Below are 26,346 nucleotides of genomic sequence, written 5' to 3'. Positions count from 1 at the left end.
GACTGCTTGATTATGGCTGGCTTGATTTTTGTGCAATTAAGTAGGAATATGTTCTCTTTAAAAGGAATGTGAATACACGGTATAATACAAATCGAACGAGAGGTAAAATGGACAGTTTATGTTCATTTATTTTGCATTACAAAAGATATTTAACATTATTTGATTAACCCCAAAAACAAATCATTAATCAGTCTATCTAAATAAAGGCTGCATGATTGCCATGAACAAGTGTAAAAAATATTTTTATATGCATATTTTTCTCATATGCATAGCCTTGCCCTGGACAAAAATGACCATGTTCTTTTTCCAACCAAGGGGTTAGGATGACCAGAAATAGTTACCTATTAAATGAGAGACACCAATGAATATAGGCAATATAAAACAAGAGGGCTACGATGTCCCTCGACAATATATTGCAAGAAAATGTAACAATTTTTATTTTTCAACCATTTATGCATTTATATTTTTTCTTCAGGCCATATTATTTTTAATAAAAATAATATATTCATAAATGTCTGCTACAAAATGCTTCATGATGAATATCTAAGCTCTTGGCATTGTAATTTCACACATTACCCAAGAAAACTTAATTGTGTTTTCTACTTGGTAAGTCTAGATAAATTAAATAGTGATCACTGCATGGGGCAATAACCAATTTTGACCCCAGGGGCATGATAAAATAACTTTTATAGAGTACCACAAGGTGATGCCACATGCAAAATATCTTAACTCTGAAAAAATTGTACTTTAGAGAAGAAATTTAAAAACATCTTTATTAAACATGCCAAATATCTGAGCCTTGGGCATTGTACTGCTAGATAATAATATTTTTAAGACATTTTTACTGTATAAACTCTGTTTAAAGCAAGTAAGATCCAAATGGCTATGCTACATGCAAAATATCTAAGCTCTGTCCATTGCAGTTTTGTCAAAGAAGACTTAAAATGTATCTTCCTGCATAAACTTATATAAACTAAGTGACGCATAGGGCGAGGCCAATTTTAAACCCAGGGCATGATTTATATAAAATTTTATAGAGAATCACATCAAGGTGATGCTTTATGTAAAATATCTAGGCTCAAAGCATCATAGCACTTTCTGAAAAGATTTTTAAGACATTTTTCTGTACAAGACTTTAAACTAAGAAAATCCCATTAAGGGCAGGGCTTTTTCACCCTAAGGACATCACTTATATGACTTTTGAAGATGTATGCTAGACAATGCTTCATGCAAAATAACTAAACTCATGCATTGTACATGCAGTTTCACAAAAGAAGACTTAAATGTATTTTCCTAAATAAAATAAGTGACCCAGCAAGACAGGGCCATTTTGGCTTTAGGGGCATAATTTATATTACTTTTGTAGAGGTCCACTAGCAATGCTACATACCAAATATCAAAGCTTTTGGCATTGTAGTTTCACAAAAGAAGCCTTAAATGTATACCAGGTATGTATTTACCTGAACAATTTTTTTTTTACTAAATGACCCTCAACAATGGCCAATTTTGACCCCTGGGGCATGATTTATATGACCACAAGGTGATGGCACATGCCAAATTTAAGCTCTTGTCTTGTTTTTTCTGAGGAGGTCTTTTAAGATATTTTACTATACAAGTCTATAAAATTAAAGTTACCCCTAGAACTGGACCAAGTTTGAACCCAGGGCATGAATTATGTAACTTTTGAAGAGGTCCATTTGATAATACTACAAGTCAAATATCCAAGTTCTGGGCATCAGAGTTTCATAAAGAAGACTTAGATGTATAAATGTATTTTACAACAATTATAAGCCTATGTTAACTGACACCTAGGATCCTAAGAAGCTTTTTGTAAAGGACTACAAGGTGATAATACATGCTGAATATCTAAGCTCTGGACTTTTTATTTTTGGAGATTTTTAAAGATCTCATTTTCAAAGTTTATTTTTAGCTCCTCAGACCTACTAGTCTTGTGCATTAGACTGAAACGTTTATACAACTTTTGAAGGGGACCACCTACATTCATGTGTAGTTTGGTCAAATTACATATTATGGTTTAGGATATGTTTAAAGAAATTGTGGACAGCAATGGATGATGAATGATGGACACACCTCCATCCCAAAAGCTTACTTCTGACTTTTTAGCACTGTTGACCTTGACTTCAGTGCCCCCTTACTCTTCCTAAAACTAGAGGACAACCTAAGGTCTCTACCTACCAAATATGAAAAACATTGATTAATCAAATTCATGATGTAACAATGTAGAGTTATGGATCACCTCTCACTTGTTTTGAAGTTAAAACACTTGGACAAGCATATATATTTAACAGTTTAAAGCTTCATAAAGGCAGGTAATTTAAAACATTAGCCACATATTATAATTTCTTCAAAGTACTTTGTCTGCCTGTGGGCTTTTGTCCGGGAGTGCTTTTGTCCTACACTCGTTCGCACATCCACTGACTTTCCCTATACATCAGGCTACTAGCGTCAATCTACCAAACTCCATAAGGATTCTTACACATTATTTGTCAATTAAGCCACACCAGTCTAATCTAATCTAATATAGAATTTCAACTATACTGCTTAGAATGTTGCCGATTTTTAACTGATAATCTGGAACACAAAACATTGGGACAAGCAACTGGAGATTTGCACTACATTATCTTTTTAACAAATAAGGCATACACTATGTTTTTTTTGTCATTTTGTCAGATAGATCAGTGTGAAAAGTTTTTTTTTTCTGTAATAATGTTATAACAGAAATATAGGCCAAGTGGTATAAGATTTCCAGTATCTCTCAACGTTTAAATGGTATTTACATGATTTTAAGAAAATTTACAACAGCTGATAAACACTTAAATTTATCCATTGATCAGTTGGACATCATTATTATAAGTTATCTAGGTGGTAGTTGCTGGTCCCATAATATTTTGTCCGAGTGATAATGTATTCATTGGGAAAAGTCATCCAAACAAAAATTCATGTTTTTATCTATTTATTCATTTTTTTTTTTTTTACAAATAATAAACAATCTAGTTCATGAAAATTTATCAGGAGGACCATGATAGCCCTCCAGCAATCGCAAGAAAAATACTCAAATTTTACAAAACATAAGTAAGTAAATATATGTATTAGGTTCCAAAGAATCCATAAGAATCTTTAAGAGTAAATTTCTTGATAACACATCCATAAGTTCCAGTCAGAAAGTTGTTAAATAATATTTTTATTTCAATTGACCTTTACAAAGGCTATCTTACGCATTTTGCACACATTTGATAGAACTCCATCTAAGACACTGACACTTTGGGGTCAGACCCAGCCCCAATCATGATACATACCTGTCAACTATCAATATTTTTTTAACATTCTAACACAGATGGAGCATCCATTTTTATTATAAAAAACTTGTTTTAAAACTATTTCCAGATGAATAGAACAATCCCACTTACTATCAAGTCTCAATAAATACACTGTATTTTATACTTCATAATATTTATTAAGACTTGATGGTAAATGGGATTTGTTCAATTAACTTGGAAAATGAATCAAACAAAGTTTATGACTGAGACAGATGTCCCACATGTGTTAAAATTCCCCTTTTTCCATATTACATAGCTAACCCTGAACCTATGGTTTCGGTGAGACTTAAATATTAAGAGGATCTTAACTATTCATATGGCTGAGAAACAATTTATCTCAAATACAATAGAGTATCAAAAACATGTTTTGGCAAAGTTTAGCACTTCATGCAATGTCACAAATTTCATCCCTTCAACTTCCAGAGTAATGTCAGTTGATATCTACATGTATAATTTCTTAATCAAAACACAGTATCATTTTACAATAATGTTACAATACACATTTATAACATATAACATTATGGTGTGTAGAGAAATATGAGACTTGAGATAGTAGATACACAGACATATAATACAATTAAGACTAGCTTAAGGTCTTCAGCGTACCCGTTTATATACTATGACATGACGTGAAAGCTGAAGACAACCCCGTAGGGAAAGTCCACCAATAATCGTGCCAGGAATCTGACACGCTCGTATTCATTCATCGAACATGCCATGAAGTAAAGTGAAGCATACCTTGATAAAACTATTATATAATCTGTTGATAAGCCAAGGATGGACAAATAAATCTCTTATTACGAACATAAACTACCTAATAGTTTCAGACAGGTAAAAATTTCGGCACTTGGCCGCAATATTACCAAAATGTTTGACCACGTGATTACGAGATTGACCTTTACGAATTAAGACCTAACAGTCACTATTGGATTACCCATTTTAGCCATTTGCTATAATTTTATTCATTTAGCTAAAGACATTCTTACTTGGCTACAAGATTTCTTGTCCATGTCATGATATAAGTAAGATGGTATGAAATCAGGGTGTCATACATAATTATACGGCTAAAAGAAATTTTAAACTTGGGGCAGACCTGCCTCATTCAACAAAGGGCACTTAAATTGACATTCACATCATATTATTGTATTTGGCACAGATTATTGCATTAGTTAGATGTAACTGTGACTCCCAATCCTCGCAGAGGGGGATTAGAAGGGAACAAGGTTACAAATCACTATGCATAACTTTTTTACAGGAATGTTTTTTCCCTTCCATGTGAAGATATACAAAGTATAAAGAATATACCCATCTCTTGTTTTCTGGTTTACCTTGGCTAGTAAATGCATGATGTTATTCTTGAAATGAAGAAGAAAAATTACCATTAAAATGAAAAATCATAATAAATAGAAAGATAGAAAGAACTATTTCCGGGAATTTGAAAAAGTGATTTTACAATTTGTCTTAATTTGGCTCTGAATTTTCTAAAAAAATTTAAAGGCAATTTTATCAAATCAATAATACTAAAAATTTGGTTGAACTATAAAAGACTAGGTCATTCTTACACAAAAATGATAAATATTGCACCGGTCAATTAATCAAGTTAAATATTTCCACGCTAGAAACATAATTATGCATGTCACTACCATTCCCGTGTAGAGAATAAATTTATCTTGTGTTGTCCGTCGCTCTATGAACCTCATCACTGTGTTTGACAGCCCTAAAGTGTTTGCTATATCTAAAATTCTCTTATGAGCGTTTTTCAAAGTAAGACGTTGATCTTTTAAACTTGTCAATATACTTGAGCCATGACCTAATAAATTATCCATATCACGATTCGCATCGTTTAACTTCGTATTATGTTGTAACCCTGCGTCCATAGCGATTGTTGTGTCCGCATCATTCCTTTCAAACCTCCGTGTAAGAAGAGCTTCTCGGTCTAGATCTTCTTGCTCTCTTTGATATCTGAAATTTAAAAAAAAATATCGCATGACATTTTCTTTGACTTTTCTCGTGTTTTCAATGTCATTAAACAGGCATATAAGTATTTTTTGTTATACGGCAATTTCTAAGGTGAATTTAAATTGGTAAAATGTTGGACTCCATTCAATCTATACAGCATTCATCATTCTAAGTACTAACTTCAATATCCTAACAACTATTGTTCAAACCTAATGATCGGGGACCATCAACCGGACACTTTTTGAACATTTTTCCGTACAGATTTTAAAATTTTAAACCTAGAGATATTAAAATTTGACACAGTTCAGCTAAGTTCTTCTCCTTACAAACACACTTTTTAGCTCACCTGTCACTTTGTGACAAGGTGAGCTTTTGTGATCACTTTTCGTCCGGCGTCCGTCGTCCGTAAACTTTTACTTTAAATGACATCTCCTCATAAACCACTGAGCCAATTTCATCCAAACTTCACAGGAATGTTCCTTTGGTGGTCACCTTTGAAAATTGTTCAAAGAATTTAATTCCATGCAGAACTCTGGTTGCCATGGCAACCAAAAGAAAAAACTTTAAATGTCTTCTTCTAAAAAACCCAAAGAGCTAGAGCTTAGATATTTGGCATGAAACATCTTCTAGTAAGTGTCTACCAAGTTTGTTCAAATAAAAGCCCTGGGGTCAAAATTGGCCCCGCCCCAGGGGGTCATTGATTTTCCCTTTATGTATATAGTAAAAACTAAAAAAATCTTCTTTTAAAGAACCCAAAGAGCTAGAGCTAAGATATTTAGCATGAAACATCTTCTAATGGGTGTCTACCAAGTTTGTTCAAATAAAATCCCTGGGGTCAAAATTGGACGGACGGACGGTCGCCGGCCGGATGCCAGACGAAAAGCGATCACAAAAAATGGGGCATAACTCAGTAAAAAGTTAACTCAGATCTGTGCCCATCATCTAAGATAATCACAGACAACAAGTGTGTGAAGTTTTAACACATTCCCTTCCATAGTTTTGGAAATTCTAGCATGCGGGCAAAAAACTTAACCAAAATGGGGCAGCGAAGCAGATGCCTGAATACAAAATTTCTCTCTATTTTTGAACAAGTTCCCACCCCAAATATCAACAAATCATCACCTTAGTGCAGCAACAGGAAAACTCCCTATAAAATTCATTAGAAGTTAACTTGTTTCTGCATGAAGGTAACAAAATGCTAAACTTACCTTCTATGCTGTAGCTGTCTTAGTGCTGACTGTAAATGCTGACAGTCGTATTTTAATTGATCCGCCTTCATCTTAGCATTGCTTCTCCTTGTTGGTGGTTCCTTGTTCACCAGAATATCTAGTCTCTCACAATTACTAAGTATATGGTCAATGTGGGCTTGAATCTCATTCTCTACATGATGAACTTGTTCTCCTGAAAAACAAAAAATGCTTTTCATAAACTAAATTAAAATCTTATATTCAGTATGTTCAATATGTCAGCAGCTTTTTATAAGGCCACTTCAGCATAGGCAGAGATCAAAAATTCCACTCATACTCTCGTAATTATGAGTAGAATGTAAGAGAACTCCGTGCAGGACAAGTAGAAAAATGTTGCCTGCACATTGAATTTAGACGCTACTTGTCCTACAAGACAAGTGACTATGAAAATATTTTTCGAGGCCTGATAGGCACTTGGTTTAGGGACATAGACCCTTTTAACTAATCTGTAGTTTATATCAAACATATCCAAATGTAACAATTTTTATAAACATAAATTCTTCTTTATATTTTGTAAATTTGACAGCTACTGATTAGTTAAAAGAGTCTATATCCCTAAACCAAGTGTTTTTGCGCTAAGGCCGTGGTTCAAATAAGGGGTTTTATTGCTGAAGCCTAAAATACACCCTGACCTTTTTTTATATACTTTAAATTAAGTTTAATATAAATGTCATGATGTAAGGGTCAGTGACACCTTCCAGACTTCTGATCATTAATCTTGTCAGTCACACACAATGAAATGACTTTAGGCAATTTGTTGTAGAGTGTAAGGATATTAATCTACTTTGACAGGGTAATGACAACACTTTACGCAGTGAATGAGTAAAATGAGTGTATAGGACAACAGCTCCTCAGTGAATTTACTGTAACATTATGAATATCTTAAAGAACTGAAGGGCTTTTGTTTGCACTTTAACCAGAAGAGATGAAACAAAAGAAATTTGTAATTCATAATCATGGTGTTAATGAAAAAATAACAGGCAGTGATTTTCATACTATCACATTTGCACTTGGGAAAATAAGTACAACCAATTACGAACCTTATTTTGGGACAGGCTTAAGACAAGGCCAACCCGGTATCAATAATCAAGGGTTATTAACATTTAATGAAATACCTGAAATCGGAAAATTCAAGGGGAAAAGGTCATTAATGTATCCTCAATAAGTTAGTGCCGATGTTAAATATCTCAATCTGTAAACTCTGATTAAAATTTAATTTTTGTTCAATACACTATATACAATCATAAACTTTGAATTTTGTTTAAGTTTGAAATTAAAGTCAAAAGCATACTTTCATGTACATAATGAACAATGTGAATTTGCATTGTTAAAAGAGATAAGTATTATAGTAATGAGTAAAGTTGCCAATGTGGAACTTAACTGAAAAACATCATTGTGGATGTTTATATGTTGAGTGGCTTGTTTCAGCACAATTATATTATGTTAACATTTTACTTTTCAAAAACAACATCATTTTCAGGTTTTTATTTTATCGCACACCATTTAGTGATTTACTAACACATTTAACATGCACTATTCCTGCCTATTATACTCACAAAGGGGTTGGCAGTTGTCAGAAATAGATAGATTTTACTTCAAAACATCAGTTATAACAACCATCTGTAAAGTCCGTGACACATTCTGTCTATGGGGAAAGTCTTTTTTTTTTCAGGCCACAAGGACCAGTACCCTTAAGTTTATTTCCAACCCAGATGAATTTTTTTCTGGCCGTGTCATTCTGATGAATATGATGAATAAGGGGTGATGGAAGGTCAGAGTTTGAACAGAGAAAAAGCTTATTCAGGAAAATGGTAATATGTTCCAAATGGAAAACACTGTACCTTAAAAAAGTAATTGAAAAGATTTGAATATAATACATGTGTAATATCTAAAACCCATCATCATCATCAGATCGTTATGCCATTTTCTTCCTGATTCGCTCAACCCCCTCTTCCCCCCCCTAAAAAATATTCATTGTACATTAGTATGTGACATTTTAACAATATCTTTAGTAATCTTAATTCATAAACTATGTTTTAAGTACTTATGATATTACACACATTTTAACAAAATATAATTTTCTTTTTAATTATAAAAAGCGCCATCGCGAAAATATGTGATGATTGAATTTTGTCTGTTTCCAACAGAAACATTCGCAATTCTAGTTGTTGTTGATTTTGATTATATTAGATAACATATTTTTATTATTACTTCCAGATTATTATTCATTGTCTATTTCAACAGGCATCGTAAAACAATTTTCCAATTTGTAATTTACAGCAAAATTTACCATTGTTTATGAAACTTTTTGAAGACAAAGTTTCAGGCTTTTCATTATGAATCGACTGGCGATCCAAATCATTGGTTAAAATCAGTTGTATTTACAGTCTGTATATTGAAGTATCACCCTTGACCCTTTGCAAAATTGGTTGTTTTCTTTGGAGCATCTGTTGCCTCAGAATCACTCAGATAAAAATGAAAACCCCGAGTTTACAGGTGTTTATTTGACATGTACAAAATAGATCTAAGGTTGGACGGTCATTATCTTCTTTAACTAATTTCTTTGTGTCAACAAGAACTTATTATCAAACAGGTCAATGATTTTTTTAACTTCTTGAAATTTTATTAGGACACAAGGACTGAGGGAAAGGGAAATTTATGTCAGACCGCATGATTTTAATTCAGCCAGGACCGACGGACTTTCGCACAGAGTGCTAACATACAAACTATGCATGAACCCTAGTCCAACTAGACTTGTCTAAGAGATAATTTTGCATGGACAATGTCTTTTTCCACGATTTGACAGAAGAATAAAAAACGTTTCACACCAAATTACAATGTAATTAGACTTGCCTGAACCCATATGACGTAAAAGGTTGAAAGTGGTTTCGTCAAGCTACTGGGAATATCTTATATAATAAAACAGGTTAACATTCCGGTGAAATTAATTTATAGTGTAAAAATATCTACTGTTTACTGGGCACCTCAATTACATCTACATCTACATGTTACTCCCGAACAATCAATTCTGACTATGACTGGGAGGCGCATGTCAGGAAAACAATTATGGAAGGTGTTAACTTAATTTGTCGTTTTTCATGGATTTTCATTTCACACTGTTAGTGTTAAAGTAACACACATGGTCACACTTCTGCATTTATCAGTTAAAGTAATTGACTTGAATCATGTGTTGAAATGTTTAAACGTAGCTTTATGAATATACTGATCAATTGACAAGATGTTATTACGGAATTTCTGTTTCATATAGCACACCCCACCCACATGAACAAACTATGTTTACAATTTTTTAAAATAAAACCTGTAGCTCTTTCATATTTTCCAAGATCACTTTGAACTTCTTGTATAAGTCTGTATGTCTGATGGTACAAAGTCTCCATTTCTCTTCATTCAAAGTAGTTTTTAAATCTTTCCACCTTGACTTTACACTGATATTCTACAAAATCTGGACGAAACTGACGTGTCAAACTCCACTTCCGGTCAAAATGAAAGTAGAACGCAGTTACGAGGTGACTTAATTAAATCATTATTTTTATATATATATATTTTTTAAATTCCCACTGATCTTGTACATTGTTATCTTTTTAGTTATGTTTTCATCTGGCTATGATATATTTATTAACTTTTTAAAAGAAAATAATGATGTCTTTTATGCAATCAAATCTTAACATTGTCGATATTTGTTTACATTGACATCAAAATGGCGGACTACCATTAAATTGGAATAGGTTAGATGTTTTTACTGTCCAAAAATCATTCTATCTGTGTGAAAGTTATTTGATTTGTTTATTTAAAAATACAACTTGTGTATAAATGACTGTGATGCAGTTGTAATTTACCTGAGCAGGAATATTTGGACCGATATATTCCTACTTTTAAGGCTATCCACAGATCCAGTATAAACATCTTATCCAGTTTTCCCATGTATCCTACATGTCATCTTGTCATATCATATCCTGACCTATCCTATCCTTTTCTATACCCTATCCCTTTCTATATCCTATTCTATATCCCATCCCATTGACTTGACACCTTGTAACACAGAGGCTTCTTCCCAAAGCAAATTTTCTTGATAAGCATATCCCGGGACAACCAATATTCAATCAGTTAAGCCCTTTTTAGCCAATAATAATTGGAAGGGGAAATTATACTTTAAATTTATTTTAGCTATTAATGCATCTATCAACACTTATTCATTTTCAGGTTGGTACATTTTCAACAAGTCTTGATCTTTCCTAGAAATTCAATAAAAACAATATGACCCACTCGGGTCACTCCCAGGAATATTTTTACCTAAATTCAAACAGCATGGTAATCACCATGGAAAAATTGTTCAAGATAAATCAGGGCCACTTAAAATTGTAGAAAATTTCACAACAGTCTATTCAACAATTTTCAACAGCTTTTTTTAAGATTTTAAAAAACTTACACTAAATGTTGTAACAGATGTACAGTACAATGCATTGGTATGACTACTGCTAATGTGTATAAAAAGGCAGTTAAAGGTGTCACTTCTTAGTACGCTATTTGGGGTGCAAAATGATAAATGCATTCAATCATTACAGCCATTTTACCTTCCCCACTTTATAATATAAGCAAATATGGAAACTTGTCTAGATCTGCCAGCCGGTATCGCTTACAAAACAATTATTCTAAAATCATCACATAAAAATATTTGATAACAATATAGGATTTTATTAATAAGGACCCCCATGTAAAGTCTGATGAATATTTAGTGGTACATCATATGAATAAATGTTTTAAATATACCTAGGACTGAGGTAAATGGTAAAACTGTTTAGCCAATACTTTATAAAAAAAAATAACTTGCTTGGAAATAATGTTACCACTATTTTAAACAAGTGATTATTTTGATATAGTTAAAGTTGGACAATTTATATTATGTCACTTATAACTAACAGTTTCTTATTGTTTTTCTGATAACATCTGAAAAATAATCAAGCGTGGCATTTCTACAAGTTTAAAATATAATATAACATGTAACTTTATGCAATTTAGTCAGACATGACATCAGTGCCACAGAATTAAGGATGTGTTTGAATTTAGGTTGTGATTGAAAATTGGTTGTTTCGGGATACATGTAGGCCTACTGTACAGTTTCCCAAAATCTGAAATGTCACCAGATTTTTTACCTCCCAAATTAGCAATTTTAGCGATAATTCTTCCCAAAATCAAAAGGGGCCTCTACTGGTCAGGGAACATCAACCGGACACTTTTTGAACATTTTTTCATAAAGATTTTATAATTTCAAATCTAGAGACCTGATAAGTTGACACAGTACAGCTAGGTTCTTCTCCTAACTAACAAACTAGTTTGTTTATGTCTGATTATATTCACACTTATATCTGAGGCTCGTCAAGGAGGGTATCAAAATTACCTAAATTGTCTACACTACAGTACCATATGTCCGGACAGATATGTACATGATGTGATTTAATTCATTTAAATGCTAGGGTGTTTTAATTTTTTTTATTTTAAATATGATATACAATATTTCAGCAGCAAATGCTGACATTTTGGATATTCTATTGTTTACTCTGCAAATGATTATAGCTGGTTTATGAGGTCAGGTATTGCACCGATCTTACCCCCCAAATTTTCAGTGTCAACATTCTTGAAATAGACATTGAAATATTACCATTGAAATAAATTTGATTACTTAATTATACAGGAAACATGCATTTATTGTTGTTATTAAGTGACTGATCGATCAATGACCAATGAACAAAGAAAATATTTTAATTAAGCATTTTCGGGGCCGTCCGGGTTTGGTGGTTGTCCGGTTTTGATGGTCCCCAACCAGTACCCAAAAGTGTGAAAAACCACTGTTTCCTATATATCTTATCCATATATATACTTTGTCCTATAATTAAATCCCATATCCTATATATAGCCTATATCCTTTATTCCTATATCCTAATCTATATATCCTATCATATACATATATCCCATCCAATCATATCTTATTTAACCTATCCTATATAGCCATTATAGGCAATCTCCTGGCCCCGTGTTCACTAAGAAAAGATCAGGATCAAGTGATCCTGATTTTATTTTCATTGTTTTAAAATTGTCACTAAAATTAATTTGTGTTTTAATAAAATGGTAAATATTCAAAATGTAATAAATTTTGAGATAAAATCAACAAATAACAAAACAAATACAAAGAAGATATTTGGATCAAAATATTATTATCTTAGGATCAATTTTAGGATCAGGATCAATATTTGGATCAACTGTAAAATGCCCATATCATACAAAAATAACAATAAATTTATTCTAAAATTTCATATATTGCAAGTCCAGTTTAATCAAATTAATATTTGATATCTAATCTATAAGGGTAAACAATAAAGAATATTAAAGTTTTTAAATTTGGTCCTGATCTTGATCCTGATCCTTAAATCTTTATGAACACGGGGCCTGGATTAGACCCAATGTATTTTTCAAGAGCAAAACTTGTATATAATAGACTAATAATGAAATGGAATGAATCTTATACTGGAAAGTAACTGGATATTCCAGGATATACCCCCATAATATCCTATCTATACATCATGTACATGTCTATTTCCTGTTCTATACATCATATCCTATATACATGTATTATCATACTCTAAATTATTTTTTTGTCAAACTGATTACTGTCATTAATTAACCATTTGAGTAAGTTGTTCAGTTATAGATGTTAACTGAAGTCTGATGTGTATTATTATTGTGACAGGCAGCCTGGGGTTTCAGACAAACAGTAGTCTATGAGTAAAATGTTCTATCAAAATGAAATTATTAGATAATAGATTTACATTTAAGAATCTGCTTTCTTGATGATCATGTTGTTATAATTTTTACCGAATTCATCCATCTCAGAAAACAGTAATGGCATCAGAAAAGTCAAGTACTACAATTTACATTGGGAATCTTACAACAAAATCTCGATTAATTGAACTGAAGGCCAGTCTTCTTAAGCTGCTGCAGAAAAGTCTAAAAATACATGTGACCTCAAATGACATCAGCATTATAAATGGTACAAAGAGATACGCGCTTGTTGATGTTCACAATGAACAAAATGTTGATTATCTGTTAGAAACTTTATCTGATGGCGAGGATAGAAAAAAGATAAAATTTAATTTTGATCAGATAGTTGAACCAGGAAATTGGTTATATGTTGACAAAGTAAAATCCAACGACGACAAACAAGCAAGAGATGATTTTGAAAATGCTAAGAATCCGAAACCATTTCAAAAACCACATCTTCATACAAGAAAACGTCCTGAATATGATGTTGTAGTTCCGTTAAGACCGACAACCAATTCTAAATCTTATAGGGCAGGATCAAGACTCAGCAGTAGTTCATTAAAAAGTCAGAGTCGTTTAACCCCAAAATCGCTCCCTTCAACTGACTTAGACGTTACTTTACCGGAATCTCACAGTCACTCAGGTGCACACAAAGAGCCTCAGTCCAGTGCACATGAGGAATCAGGGGAAGTAATGCATAAAAGGATTGATATGATACCTCTGGCGGATTCAACATTGAAGGTTTGTCATAAATGTTCACTGTCCAAATTTTATTATCAAGTTTGTATACTTTTCAGTTCTTGAAGAGACTCTTCTTCTATTCCACCCCCCACCCCCACAAATTTAATCCTAAATTTACATGTTTCATCCACCTTTAATTTCCCATCGCATACATTGTAAAGTTGCAACTCAATTGGATACATTTGATAGCATATTATAAATTAATGTTTATCTTGCTGACAAATATATATGTATACTTAAGCTGCAAAATATTCCAATCATTTTAAAAAAGAAATGTTTTTTTTTTTTTTTTTTTGGGGGGTATGGGGGACTTTTTTACCTACTAATTATAATTCCATTATTAGGCTTCTTATTTTGAATGAATAAGTAAAGAACCTGTAAGCAATTTGAGTTTCTTATCATTTGAAGTTTTATCATTTATATTTTAATTTATGTTCAGACACACGAAGACTCAGACGATTCAGGAACACAAATGGATTCTGTACATAACCAAACACTTTCATCAATACATGGAGATGGTGATGATTATGAAACTTCACCTCATCATTCTGATTACGAGGATCCTCCAGGTTCTGTCATAGATATGAGGCACAGCAGCAGGTCATCTATTCAAGGGAAGATAACTCCAAGGATACACAGACGAACAGGTGTGTTAAAAAATTGCCCCTCTGACTTGCACTGGTCATAATATAAGTGAAGGAGTTTTTTTCTATCAAAACTCAAGTTTAGCTGAAAGGCTGGCCTGGCTAGCTGTGTAGTGGTTTCATAGAGGACTCATAGCCGTTCATAGTTGTCTGTGTAATTATCATAATAAGGAAGAGTTGCTTACTTACAAGTCAACTCAAATGAGCAACCAGAGATGGAGTTATTGTAGCAGGATTCTCTCTCAATGTACCTGTATGGTATACCCGTAGGAGGGGGAATTTTGATGCTTTTCCCCTTGTAGGCAATTTTTGCTGTGTATTTAGTAGAGTGATTAAATTTAATAATTTAACTCATGTTAATAAATGCATATTTTACAAAAGCAAATTTTAATAGGGTATTGTTTAGAGTTTCTTACCTTGGGTTTTGGCAGATAGAGGCAGATAATTTTTTTTAAAAAGTTTGGGTTTTCTTATATAAAAAAGGAATAGGGGGGAACATATATTTTTGTAGGTAAGAAATATATTCTTTTTGTAGGTAAGAGTGGTACCAAATTTCGTCTCCAAATATCATGAATTGAGGGCCCTATTTGAAATTCATGTATTGAGAGCCCTGGTTTGCACTTTGTGAATTGAGGATCCTGGTTTGAACTTCATGAATTGAGGATCCTGGTTTAAACTATGTAAATTGAGGATCCTGGTTTAAACTATGTAAATTGAGGATCCTGGTTTAAACTTCGTAAATTGAGTGCTTTGGTTTGAACAGTTATGTGATTAAATTAACACTTTCATCAATTGTGTACTCATGTTGTATATTCTTGATATTAAAGCAAGAGTAAATAAGTCCTCAGCTAGTAGGAGAGATTTTTTTGATTTTCTGGATAGACAAGTTGGTAAATATATGCACAAAAAAACAAACAACACTTTCTTCTGACAAAACACTAATTGGTTTCAACAGAAATACTTGTTTTGAAAAAGCACATTGTTGTCTGTGGTGATACTTGAAGCATGTGATTTTTTTTAGATTATACAAATATATTTTAGTGTGATTGTGTTGGAAGCTGTAAGCTTATTGAAACACTCTTAAATTCGTTCCTGGAAGCAACTGGTTCTAAGCAATGAATGTAAAGTTTCTTGCTTAAGGAAACAATGGCTTGCTCCTGACTGGGTCCAAACCCATAGGGCCAGCAATCCTTAGATTACTAACCTGACATGTTAACTACTCTGCCCATGTGCCACTTGAATGTAATGTAATGTTTGTGTTCTAGTCAGAAAATAAAATGTTATGTCTTGAATATTATTTGAAAAGTGTTGAGTGATTTCAAGCAACAAAAAGCTATTTCATTAAACACTATTAATTAAACTCATGTCTATGATAGAATAAGCACAAATTTATCATTTTGCAGTTTTAGCTATTAGACTTTTAAAAGAAATAATTGCCATATTTATCCATTGAAAAATTATTTTCAGTTTAGTGCACTCTATAAATGTATGTTTTTATGCAGCCTTAGTTATGTTATATGCAATATTGCTCTGCCCTGAAGAAATGATTAGTATATCTAAAAGATTTTGTATAAAAATAATATGTTTGACATTGAATTTGAGCTTTTCGCAGTTCTCCACCCTTACCATGCTAAATTTCTCAAAAAGACTTGTCCATCTTTCAATCTGGACAAAACCATTAATAGTTTTTGGAGAAAATGTAAAAAAACAACAACAATTAGTGACTGAATAGCAAACAGTGCAGACCATTTTCAGACAACAACACTGTGAGGCTGATCTTGGTATTCACAGGTCACATGGGTAGGATATGTTTCCAATAGTAGCCAAAGGGTTAAGTCAATTTGTTAAATAAGGTCAAAGGTTCAAGCACCAGACACACAATATTAACAATATCTTTTTTTTAATGAAATAAACACAAGTTGTTGCTTACTTATGAAATCAATATTGATTGAGAAATAATATAAAATTTGTAATAAGATTATCAGGCTAAGGTTTAATAAGATGATACTTTGTGTAACATTTGTGCCAATATAAGTGTAAATGGTGAGTGTACAGGTACAAGTAACGTTACATTTTGCCATAATTGTTTTTATAATTTGATTTTCAAAATTAATCAATAACTCAAATGTTCTGGAAATTTCTAGAAATAATCATTCATATTTTACTGGTAACATTTAAATAGTAAAAACAGCTAGTACGTGTGACAGTCTTTTTATATTTTAGAAGTTGTAATATATTGTCATTATCAAATATTTGGTCAATCACCATGAATATAGTGAATTTTTTTTAATTATATACCTATTTCAATACACCTCTGACAATGAAAAAAAATGAGCATTATGTCACTTCAGAGAAAAGTTTCACACATTGCACTTTTCAGGGAGTTAACTAGCAGTGTGCTGCAGGTTTGAAGGGTTTTGCACGTTACCAGGGTAACTGTAGCACAGAAATGATGTTAGTGTGTGTGTGTGTGTTTGCATCTTTCTTACGTACACACAGTTGTCCTGGTGGGTGAAGGTGAGTATTACTTATCAGATAATAAAGAAAAAGTTGATTTTATTGGGTTATTGTTTAAGAGGTTTTTCAGTTGATTGGGGCTCTACATGTAATAAATGATCACTTTTTTTATAGAAAATTAACATCATAAATATGCACGCTTAACTCTCATAGCCTACACGAATGCAGTAGACTACATGAATACAAAATATTAACTGTGTAAATGGTCCATGGTTTACTGGATAGATAATAAATAAATATTGGAAAAAGTTAATTAATTAAAATAAATGAAAATGAATGAAAAAAAAAAATATTTACATGTACTTAAATATTAATTATTTATAAATAAATTAATTAAAATTTTTTTTTAATTTTTATTTTTTTAATTTAAAAAAAATTTTTAAGGGTTAATTTTTTAAAAAAAATATAAAAAATTAAAAATTTTTGTCCAGAAACACCTACACTGACAATGATGTGACACTAAAAGCTGAGGCTGGGCCAAACGAAGATGAAGGAACACCTTACTATAGAGTAAGCAGAATTGATACGGTTTTTAACTTAACTATGAGAAGATTATGGAGAGGAATTGTACTCACCCCAGCATCAGTGTTGGCATTGCCGTCACAGTTTGGTTAAGTATTTGTGCACTAGTTGGTATCTCAAATAGTACTGAAGGGAACGGGTTGAAACTTCACACACTTGTTCTCTGTGTGTATATAGCAAGATGGAAATAGGTCACATAACTCTGGTTACCTTTTTTACAGAGTTATGCCCCTTTTTCTTACTGTCGAGCACTGCCCCTTTTACTTTGAAAATAATATGAAATTTTCAGTTTCCGTTCATTATCTTCCCAACGGTACAACACATACAACTCAAACTTGACATATGGATATGTCATGAGAAAATACAGGTCAAGTTCAAATTTGGTCATGGTTCGATGATTTTTGGCAGAGTTATGCCCCTTTTACTTTGAAAATAATATGAAAATTTCAGTTTCCGTTCATTAACTCCCCAATGGTACAACACATTCAACTCAAACTTGACATATGGATTTGTCAAAGGAATGTGCAGATCAAGTTTAAATTTGGTCATGGTTCGATGATTTTTGGCAGAGTTATTTATACTTTGAAAATAATATGAAATTTTCAGTTTCCGTTCATTATCTCCCCAACGGTACAACACATTCAACTTAAACTTGACATATGGATATGTCATGAGAAAATACAGGTCAAGTTCAAATTTGGTCATGGTTCGATGATTTTTGGCAGAGTTATGCCCCTTTTACTTTGAAAATAATATGAAAATTTCAGTTTCCGTTCATTAACTCCCCAATGGTACAACACATTCAACTCAAACTTGACATATGGATACGTCAAAGGAATGCGCAGGTCAAGTTCAAATTTGGTCATGGTTTGATGATTTTTGGCAGAGTTATGCCCCTTTCACTTTGAAAATAATATGAAATTTTCAGTTTCCGTTCATTATCTCCCCAATGGTACAACACATTCAACTCAAACTTGACTTATGGATATGTCATGAGAAAATACATGCCAAGTACGAATTTTGGTCATGGTTCGATGATTTTTGGCAGAGTAATGCCCCTTTTACTTTGAAAATAATATGAAATTTTCAGTTTCTGTTTATTATCTCCCCAACGGTATTACACATTCAACTCAAATTTTACATATGGATATGTCAAAGGAATGCACAGGTCAAGTTCAAATTTGGTCATGGTTTGATGATTTTTGGCAGAGTAATGCCCATTTCACTTTAAAAATAATATGAAATTTTCAGTTTCCGTTTATTATCTCACCAACAGTATTACACATTCAACTCAAATTTGACATATGGATATATTTTTGGAATGCGCAGGCCAAGTTCGAATTTGGTCATGGTTCAATGATTTTTAGCAGAGTAATGCCCCTTTCACTTTGAAAATAATATGAAATTTACAGTTTCTGTTCATTATCAACCCAACAAAGTTACATATTCAACTCAAAATTGACATATGGATATGTCAAAGGAATGCGCAGGTCAAGTTGGAATTTGGTCATGGTTCGATGATTTTTTGGCAGAGTTATGTCCCTTTCACTTTGAAAATGATATAGATACATCTTAGGAATAAGCAGTTTAAGTTGGAATTTGGTCGTTGTTCAATGATTTTGGACAAACTTATCTTTCCTGAATGTTGGAAACATTTTGAACTTTCAGTTTCAGCACTCATACTTTTGTTGAAATGTATATAGCCATTATTTTGGCTACAAATATGCAATATGCTATTTTCAAAAGGTTAAGACTGAATAATTTCAGTGCCTTGAACATTGTATAAAAATGGTTTGTGTTAACATTGAAAAGTTTTAAGGGCTTTGAACATAGAATGAAAAAAATAATTTGTGCAAACAAATTTGGAACTAAATATTATAACATTTGAAATTTTGGCTGCATGCTGGGGCATCCGTGGCATGATGACACATTTCTAGTTTTTCATTTTTTATACATTGTTGAATAATTCAAAAGACAATATGAAAAAAGTTAGTATATAATCATTCTAAAATTATGCAGATCTTACAAAGTAGGCAGTGAAAGTGAAGCGTTAAAAGTTTTATTTAAAAACCACCATTTTACAGCATCATTTTGAAATCATTTCATTTGGTTTGTTTATCTTCCATGAAAGTTTTAATTTATAGATTTTTGTATGGGTTTTTTGTTTTTTTAGACTTTGACAAAATTATTTGGTACATTGGGTTTTCTTATATACATTTCTTGCAGCCAGGGGAAGTGGTAATTAACACTGATTACAGTAAGGAATTTAAATCGTACCTGGATGGAAGATATACATTAAAGCAGATAAGGGATCATGTAGCCAGGTGTATATGTGCTTTCCTAAATACAGGCAAGAAAGGCATGCTTCTCATAGGTGTTGACTCTAGAGGTAATTTATTACATTAACATTTTGCAATCATGGAAAGCATTATTTTACATGATGGCTCCATACAGTATTTCCTGTAAAATTATATGACCACATTGCCTATGAGTGCTTATAATGGTATTTCATATGAGCTTAATGTAATATTTCCCATGAGAGCTTATACCATATTTCTTATGAGAACTTATTACTGTATTTCCTATGAGACCTTAATACTGTATTTGCTATGAGAGTTTATCACCATATTTCCTTTGAGAGCTTATTACTGTTTTTCGTATGATATCTTAATACATTATTTCCCATGAGAGCTTATTGCCATATATCCTATGAGACCTTAATACTATATTTCTCTTAATACTATATTTCTCATGAGAGCTTATTACCTTATGTCCTATGAGACCTTATTACAGTACATGGGAGCTCAGTATTCTGTTTCCTATGAGGGCAGAGCATATTTCCAATGACAAGTAAATACCGTATTTCCTGTGAGAAAGTGTGTCATATTTCCTTTGAGAGTTAAACCTCATATTTATTGCGAAAGCTGAATAACGTATTTTGATACAAATAACACATATTTTATGGTTTTAAGTCTCGAGAAAAACAGACACACCAACTTTATAATTCAAATACAATTACCACAAGTGCAGTAATGAGTTAACTCCTTATAAGATTTAATAAGAGTTAATATGTTACTGCACTAAGGTGATGATGTGTAATAGGAAGAGGTATTGTTCAAACCTTTTGTGTCTGCATGTGTTTTTGCTGTGATTTTATGGTTGGATATTTTAACAGTATATTTCACAGGATATAGCTTTTCACACTTCAAATTTAAATGATGATAAATGTAAAAGCAAATTTTGCCTGAGATTACTTAAGTTTCTGTGTTCGAATTAACTACCGAATTGCAGGTACTCTGTTATGAATTTTAATATATAGTATTTTTGATGCAAGAGAAAGAAATTTTACAGGCAATGGACTCAAATTTGTCAAAGACTTTTAAATGGCATAGAAGTCTGAAAGGTTGTTTAACCAGTGCATTACCATAGATGTACTTAGCAGGAAAGGTTATAGATGTATATTTTTTATATAAAAAATTATTAAAAAATATCAGTCTTTTAAAAAATGTATACTGTTGTCAGGGAGAGTTGTTGGTATAGAATGCAATGCTCAGCAAGAAGCCAGGTACCTTCAACATTTCCTGGATGCCGTAAAAGATATTTACCCGCCAGTGTTTGGAGAAGAATATTCTTTTCATTTCTCACCATTGCTTGAGGATAATGGACGACAACATCGTGAGTATTTTATTGTTAGCCTTCATATATGGCTAACTGTTATAGTTAAGGTGTTGGCATTGCTGTCACATAATTTAATTTTTGCATGTAAGTTGGTATCTCCAAAACTACTGAAGGGAATGTGTTGAAACTTTACACATTTGTTCTCTGTGATTATCTAATATAATGGGCACAGGTGCTATAACTCTGAGGTAACTTTTTACAGAGATATGCCCATTTTCTTACCATCAACTACTGAGAATAGTCGAGTGCTCTGACTTATGGACAGCTCTTGTTTGACATGGACTTTAGATAACCAAGAAGATAAATACATTAAGATTGGTTTACAGAGAAACAAAACATACCAAACTTAATATTTTTGCATGGTAAACGATATTTGTTGTTGAAACAGAAGTTTTGTCTTTGTGGCTGTATGAACATACATGATATGAAATATAGTAGATAATAGCTAAAGATGAATTTTGTTCTGTTAATAGAAATGTAACATTTCCTATTACAGCTAGCTTGAAAGTGATTGAAGTGAGAGTATTTCCACCCAATAGCCCCGACGTCCTGTATGAATGTAAAGAGGGCGTTTTTGTTCGCCGTAATGGCGTGCTGACTGGACCAATACGACCAAGTCATATACAAGAATGGATAAAACAGGTAAATAGGATACCAGCTTTTCAGTGACTTTCATGTTTTATTAAAGGGAATTAGTCTGTCTCAAAGATGTTCTCTGTATCATTTTTGGCTCGCCAGATTGAGCAGTGTTGATCGCTTCATAATTGTTGTCATCGTTGATGTTGTCGTAATGCAAAAGCTTATAAAATCAATTTAAAAATTATCATAATGAAAATTGAAACACTTGCTTATTCTGACAAGGTCAAAAGTGTTGTTTTTTTATCAGAGGAGCATTAACACTTGTTATGCTCTTGTTTCAGAAACATTTTGCTGAGTTGGATGACATGCGTTCAGCGGAAGATTTCCTGAAAGATGAACTTAACAAGAAAGATGAGACAATACGTCAACAAGGGGACACAATTCGATCACAGAGGAGCGAGATTGAGAGACAGCGTCATGTTATTGAATCTAAAGGCTGTAATATTTTATAGTGCTTTAAAATCTAAATTAATAATATACATATATGCTAATGCCACTTCCTTTGTTTTGTTTGTATCTATTTGTATGTGTAATAAAAGGTCGCTGAAGAAGGCTGAACGACCAAAGTGTACGGCAAACTGAAAAAAAGCTTTTTTAATAATAAATATAGTAAACAAGACTTCTTTGAAGCGCGTAACTAAATACTCAAGAGAAATTATACCAGTAAAACAGATAGCTTTCTTGTGTGTGAGATTTTTTTCTTCTTGAGTGTAAGAAAAGAATAGATTAATGATAAAATGTAATAGATAACCATAATTGCAAAATGAAACTATTGTGTTGTAATGCTTAATTTTTTACCATGCATGTTTACTTTGACTGTATTGTTGTTTATTTTCCTGTGACTGTTTATACTGCATGATAAGATAGTTCTTTAAATGTTAGTTGAAAAACTTTGAAGTCACATTTAAAACCCAGATATTTGATTTTCCTCCTCCCAAATATAATTTTCTACAAGGTTTTTGCTTCATACCTGTTACTTTCTCGACTTTTATTATGTGATATTTGAATATAAGAGTAGTTTGATGTAGAAATTCTTTCCTTAGTTTCATATGTATAAGTACCATATATGGCTAAGTTTATGATGCTAATATTTATAACAAGGGGTGGTTTCAGGTTTTAATTTCTTCTTAGTTATTTTCAAAAGAAGGTTGAATTGACTTTAGATTGTTTGAATGGTTTCCACTGTGGATACAAAGTAGTTTTTACATACCTGTACAAATCAGATTAAAGCTGTTACAAATACAAATATAGTGAATATGAAGTGTGTCTGCTTAGCTCAATAGGTAAAGAATCCAGGGGTCCCTGGTTCAATCGTTAGTTAAGGCATAATTTCTCTGTGACATTTGATCTTTGATATCGAGTCCATTGGTCAATTGTAAGTCACACCTGATTTCAGAAATCATATGGCATTTATTAGTCAGGCACTAGCTGAGAAATTGGTAATAACTGGTTAGTTGTCCAGGAAATGCCAAGATATCTCCAAAATACTCAAGAAAACAAACAAATTAACAAACATAAATATGTTTATATGCAAATTATCATTATATTGTTGATAGTGGAAGAATATAGTGTAATGGTGTGTAAATATTATGAATATAAGTTTGTTAATCCTTCACCTGTCAAATTTGTATAATGAACTTTCCTTGCTTTGACTTTGGAATAGTTCATGCAAGGTATTAGGGATTTAAGTATCAGAGTACAAAAAAATTGCCAATAGTAGTTTATACAAATTTATTTTAGTTTGATTATGTTGGAAGCTATAAGCTTATTGAAACACTCTCGAATCCGTTCCTGGAACCAACCAGTACTAAGCAGTGAATGTAAAGTTTCTTGCACAAGGAAACAATGGGTTGCCCTTGGCAGGATTTGAACCCACGCGGTCAGCAATCCTTAGATTACTAGTCCGATGCGTTAACCACTCTGCCACGCCACATTTTAAACCAATGATACTATAATCATTTCTGCTGCCAATAGTATAGAGTCTGGTCTGACTACATGAATGTGCGGGCTGGCCTGGCTCTGTACTGATGGCAAAGACCAGTCATTTTTGGTTCCAGCAGGTTAAGTGTTAAAGTTCCCATTAGACTGATTTTAGATGCATAATTTTGTAGAATCTGTGATAACAAACGCTGATAATGACGGCTGTAACAATGTTGTTTAAAATGAAAGGGGACATTTAATGGGATAATTCCTGGCATTGGGGCAGACAGGCTTCAACAGCAGCATTTAGTTTTGTCAGGAGCATGTTTACTACATGCATGGACAAGTTTAAATATTTCTTGACAGTTGATACAGATGTCCACCACCATGAGATGTTGTGTCTTGCCCTGAACATGGCCTGTTGTTTAAAGGTCATGGTCACTTAATAGAGGCTAAAGGAAAACACTTATCTTGAGCGAAGCATCTACATGCATTTACAGAGATTTTTAATTTTAATATAACTAAACACAAATGTTCACCGTTTTGAGGCAGGCCAAAGTTCAGGTTCCTGTGGCCAAGGTAAATGTAATTCTCAAAGGTCCTAAGTTCAGATAAAATTATGACAATTAATGTATGGACAATTTGGTAGTCTGAAAATGAGAGATTACAACAAAAAAAGTTTACAATTATGAGACTGGGTCTTGCCAGCATTAATCAATAAGTCAGTATGTGCAAGGTCAAAGTCACCAGAGATGATGAAATGTTCATAATATATCAAGAGCACATATATTTTACATGCATAGATAATTGTTAGTACTACCTGAAACAATGTCATATGTTCACCAATATGAGATATAGTGTCAAGCACATGAGCCTGGTCTCTAGGCCAAAGTAACATTAGAAGTCGAAGTAAAATGTTTTTGACATTGCACAAATGTTCACCATTTTGAGACAGTGTGTGATGTGCAAAATTCAGGTTTTTTAGGCCAAGATCAAGGTCACATGCAAAGGTCCACGGCCAGATAGGGAAATGAAATATGAATATTGAGAATTCTGTTGGTTTAAAGTTGTCAATTCAGTCTGTCATTGTCCATCTGTCAACAACTTTAAACAGAGCTAGAATATTAAAATCTTTGTACTGGATATAACATACTGGATGCAATGCAGATATGACATTAAACCAAAGATGTTAACTTTCAAAGTCAGTTTTTAGCTCGACTATACGAAGTATATGGAGAGCTGTCCTACTCGCCCCGACGTAGATTAAAGTTTTGGTGCAGTAAAATATTTTTCACTATAACTTTGTCATTTCTTAAGGTATCAACTTCAAACTTCAAATATATGTTCCTTATCATCAACCACATCTTATGTGACAAGGTTCATAACTCTAGCACCAATATTTTCAGATTTATCTCCCCTTGAACTGAGAATTTTCCTTAAAAAATACTATTTTTAGCTCGACTATTCGATAAGAATAAGTAGAGCTATTGCAGTCACCCGAGCGTTGGCGTCGGCGTCGGCGTAACCACTTATGTTAAAGTTTTTGTAATAGTTCAAATATTTTCAAAGTCCATTGACATATGGCTTTGAAACTTTGCACACTTGTTCACCATCGTGACGCCAACCTGTAGACAGGAGGAGGAAACTCTATCAAGCATTTTGACAGAATTATGCCCCTTTTTCGACTTAGAATTTACGTTAAAGTTTTTGTAATAGTTCAAATATTTTCAAAGTCCATAGACATATGGCTTTGAAACTTTGCACACTTGTTCACCATCATGACCCCAACCTGTAGACAGGAGGAGGTAACTCTATCAAGCATTTTGACAGAATTATGCCCCTTTTTCGACTTAGAATTTACGTTAAAGTTTTTGTAATAGTTCAAATATTTTCAAAGTCCATTGACATATGGCTTTGAAACTTTGCACACTTGTTCACCATCATGACCCCAACCTGTAGACAAGAGGAGGTAACTCTATCAAGCATTTTGACAGAATTATGCCCCTTTTTCGACTTAGAATTTACGTTAAAGTTTTTGTAATAGTTCAAATATTTTCAAAGTCCATTGACATATGGCTTTTGAAACTTTGCACACTTGTTCACCATCATGACCCCAACCTGTAGACAAGAGGAGGTAACTCTATCAAGCATTTTGACAGAATTATGCCCCTTTTTCGACTTAGAATTTACGTTAAAGTTTTTGTAATAGTTCAAATATTTTCAAAGTCCATTGACATATGGCTTTGAAACTTTGCACACTTGTTCACCATCATGACCCCAACCTGTAGACAAGAGGAGGTAACTCTA

The 26,346-nt window shown here is 32.7% G+C and overlaps 3 protein-coding genes across 4 annotated transcripts; 2 read left to right on the top strand and 1 right to left on the bottom strand.

Annotated features, from left to right (window-relative positions):
* Positions 1 to 3,569: 3,569 nt before the first annotated feature.
* LOC132733123 (Golgi SNAP receptor complex member 2-like) lies at positions 3,570 to 10,061 on the bottom strand. Its single transcript, XM_060719729.1, has 3 exons — positions 9,864 to 10,061; positions 6,506 to 6,698; positions 3,570 to 5,300 (listed from the first exon to the last, which is right to left on the bottom strand). Exons 1-3 carry the CDS (start codon positions 9,940 to 9,942, stop codon positions 4,934 to 4,936), a joined length of 639 nt encoding a protein of 212 aa, XP_060575712.1. The 5' UTR covers positions 9,943 to 10,061; the 3' UTR covers positions 3,570 to 4,933.
* Positions 10,062 to 10,174: 113 nt separating this feature from the next.
* On the top strand, positions 10,175 to 17,328 carry LOC132733122 (uncharacterized). Of its 2 annotated transcripts, none has more exons than XM_060719728.1 (4): positions 10,175 to 10,290; positions 13,451 to 14,119; positions 14,559 to 14,766; positions 17,144 to 17,328. In XM_060719728.1, exons 2-4 carry the CDS (start codon positions 13,460 to 13,462, stop codon positions 17,149 to 17,151), a joined length of 876 nt encoding a protein of 291 aa, XP_060575711.1. In that variant the 5' UTR covers positions 10,175 to 10,290; positions 13,451 to 13,459; the 3' UTR covers positions 17,152 to 17,328. The 2 variants fall into 2 exon arrangements, with proteins under 2 accessions (XP_060575711.1, XP_060575710.1); XM_060719727.1 differs by lacking the exon at positions 17,144 to 17,328 and adding an exon at positions 15,591 to 16,829.
* Positions 17,213 to 26,090, top strand: LOC132733118 (schlafen-like protein 1). Its single transcript, XM_060719719.1, has 6 exons — positions 17,213 to 17,217; positions 17,712 to 17,790; positions 20,029 to 20,191; positions 21,325 to 21,477; positions 21,977 to 22,122; positions 22,401 to 26,090. The coding sequence occupies exons 1-6, from the start codon at positions 17,213 to 17,215 to the stop codon at positions 22,569 to 22,571; spliced, it is 717 nt and encodes a 238-aa protein (XP_060575702.1). The 3' UTR covers positions 22,572 to 26,090.
* Positions 26,091 to 26,346: the final 256 nt, after the last annotated feature.

The sequence above is a fragment of the Ruditapes philippinarum genome, unplaced genomic scaffold, assembly GCF_026571515.1.
Source record: "Ruditapes philippinarum isolate M1 unplaced genomic scaffold, ASM2657151v2 ctg524_1_1_1_1, whole genome shotgun sequence".
NCBI classification, from domain to species: Eukaryota; Metazoa; Mollusca; class Bivalvia; order Venerida; family Veneridae; genus Ruditapes; species Ruditapes philippinarum.
Note: the sequence above shows the minus strand (reverse complement) of the source record. Positions and strands in the feature narration are given on the sequence as shown.

What these genes read in the sequence shown, in the direction of transcription:
- LOC132733123 (XM_060719729.1), bottom strand. Translation starts at nt 9,942, where the DNA reads ATGGAGACTTTGTACCATCAGACATACAGACTTATACAAGAAGTTCAA. An exon ending in AAAATATGAAAGAGCTACAG is followed by an intron (nt 6,699 to 9,863) that starts GTTTTATTTTAA and finishes TTTGTTTTTCAG; the next exon opens with GAGAACAAGTTCATCATGTA. An exon ending in AGACAGCTACAGCATAGAAG is followed by an intron (nt 5,301 to 6,505) that starts GTAAGTTTAGCA and finishes TTTAAATTTCAG; the next exon opens with ATATCAAAGAGAGCAAGAAG.
- LOC132733122 (XM_060719727.1), top strand. Translation starts at nt 13,460, where the DNA reads ATGGCATCAGAAAAGTCAAGTACTACAATTTACATTGGGAATCTTACA. An exon ending in TGGCGGATTCAACATTGAAG is followed by an intron (nt 14,120 to 14,558) that starts GTTTGTCATAAA and finishes ATTTATGTTCAG; the next exon opens with ACACACGAAGACTCAGACGA. An exon ending in AAGGATACACAGACGAACAG is followed by an intron (nt 14,767 to 15,590) that starts GTGTGTTAAAAA and finishes TTGATATTAAAG; the next exon opens with CAAGAGTAAATAAGTCCTCA.
- LOC132733118 (XM_060719719.1), top strand. An exon ending in AAGGAACACCTTACTATAGA is followed by an intron (nt 17,791 to 20,028) that starts GTAAGCAGAATT and finishes CATTTCTTGCAG; the next exon opens with CCAGGGGAAGTGGTAATTAA. An exon ending in TACAAGAATGGATAAAACAG is followed by an intron (nt 22,123 to 22,400) that starts GTAAATAGGATA and finishes CTCTTGTTTCAG; the next exon opens with AAACATTTTGCTGAGTTGGA.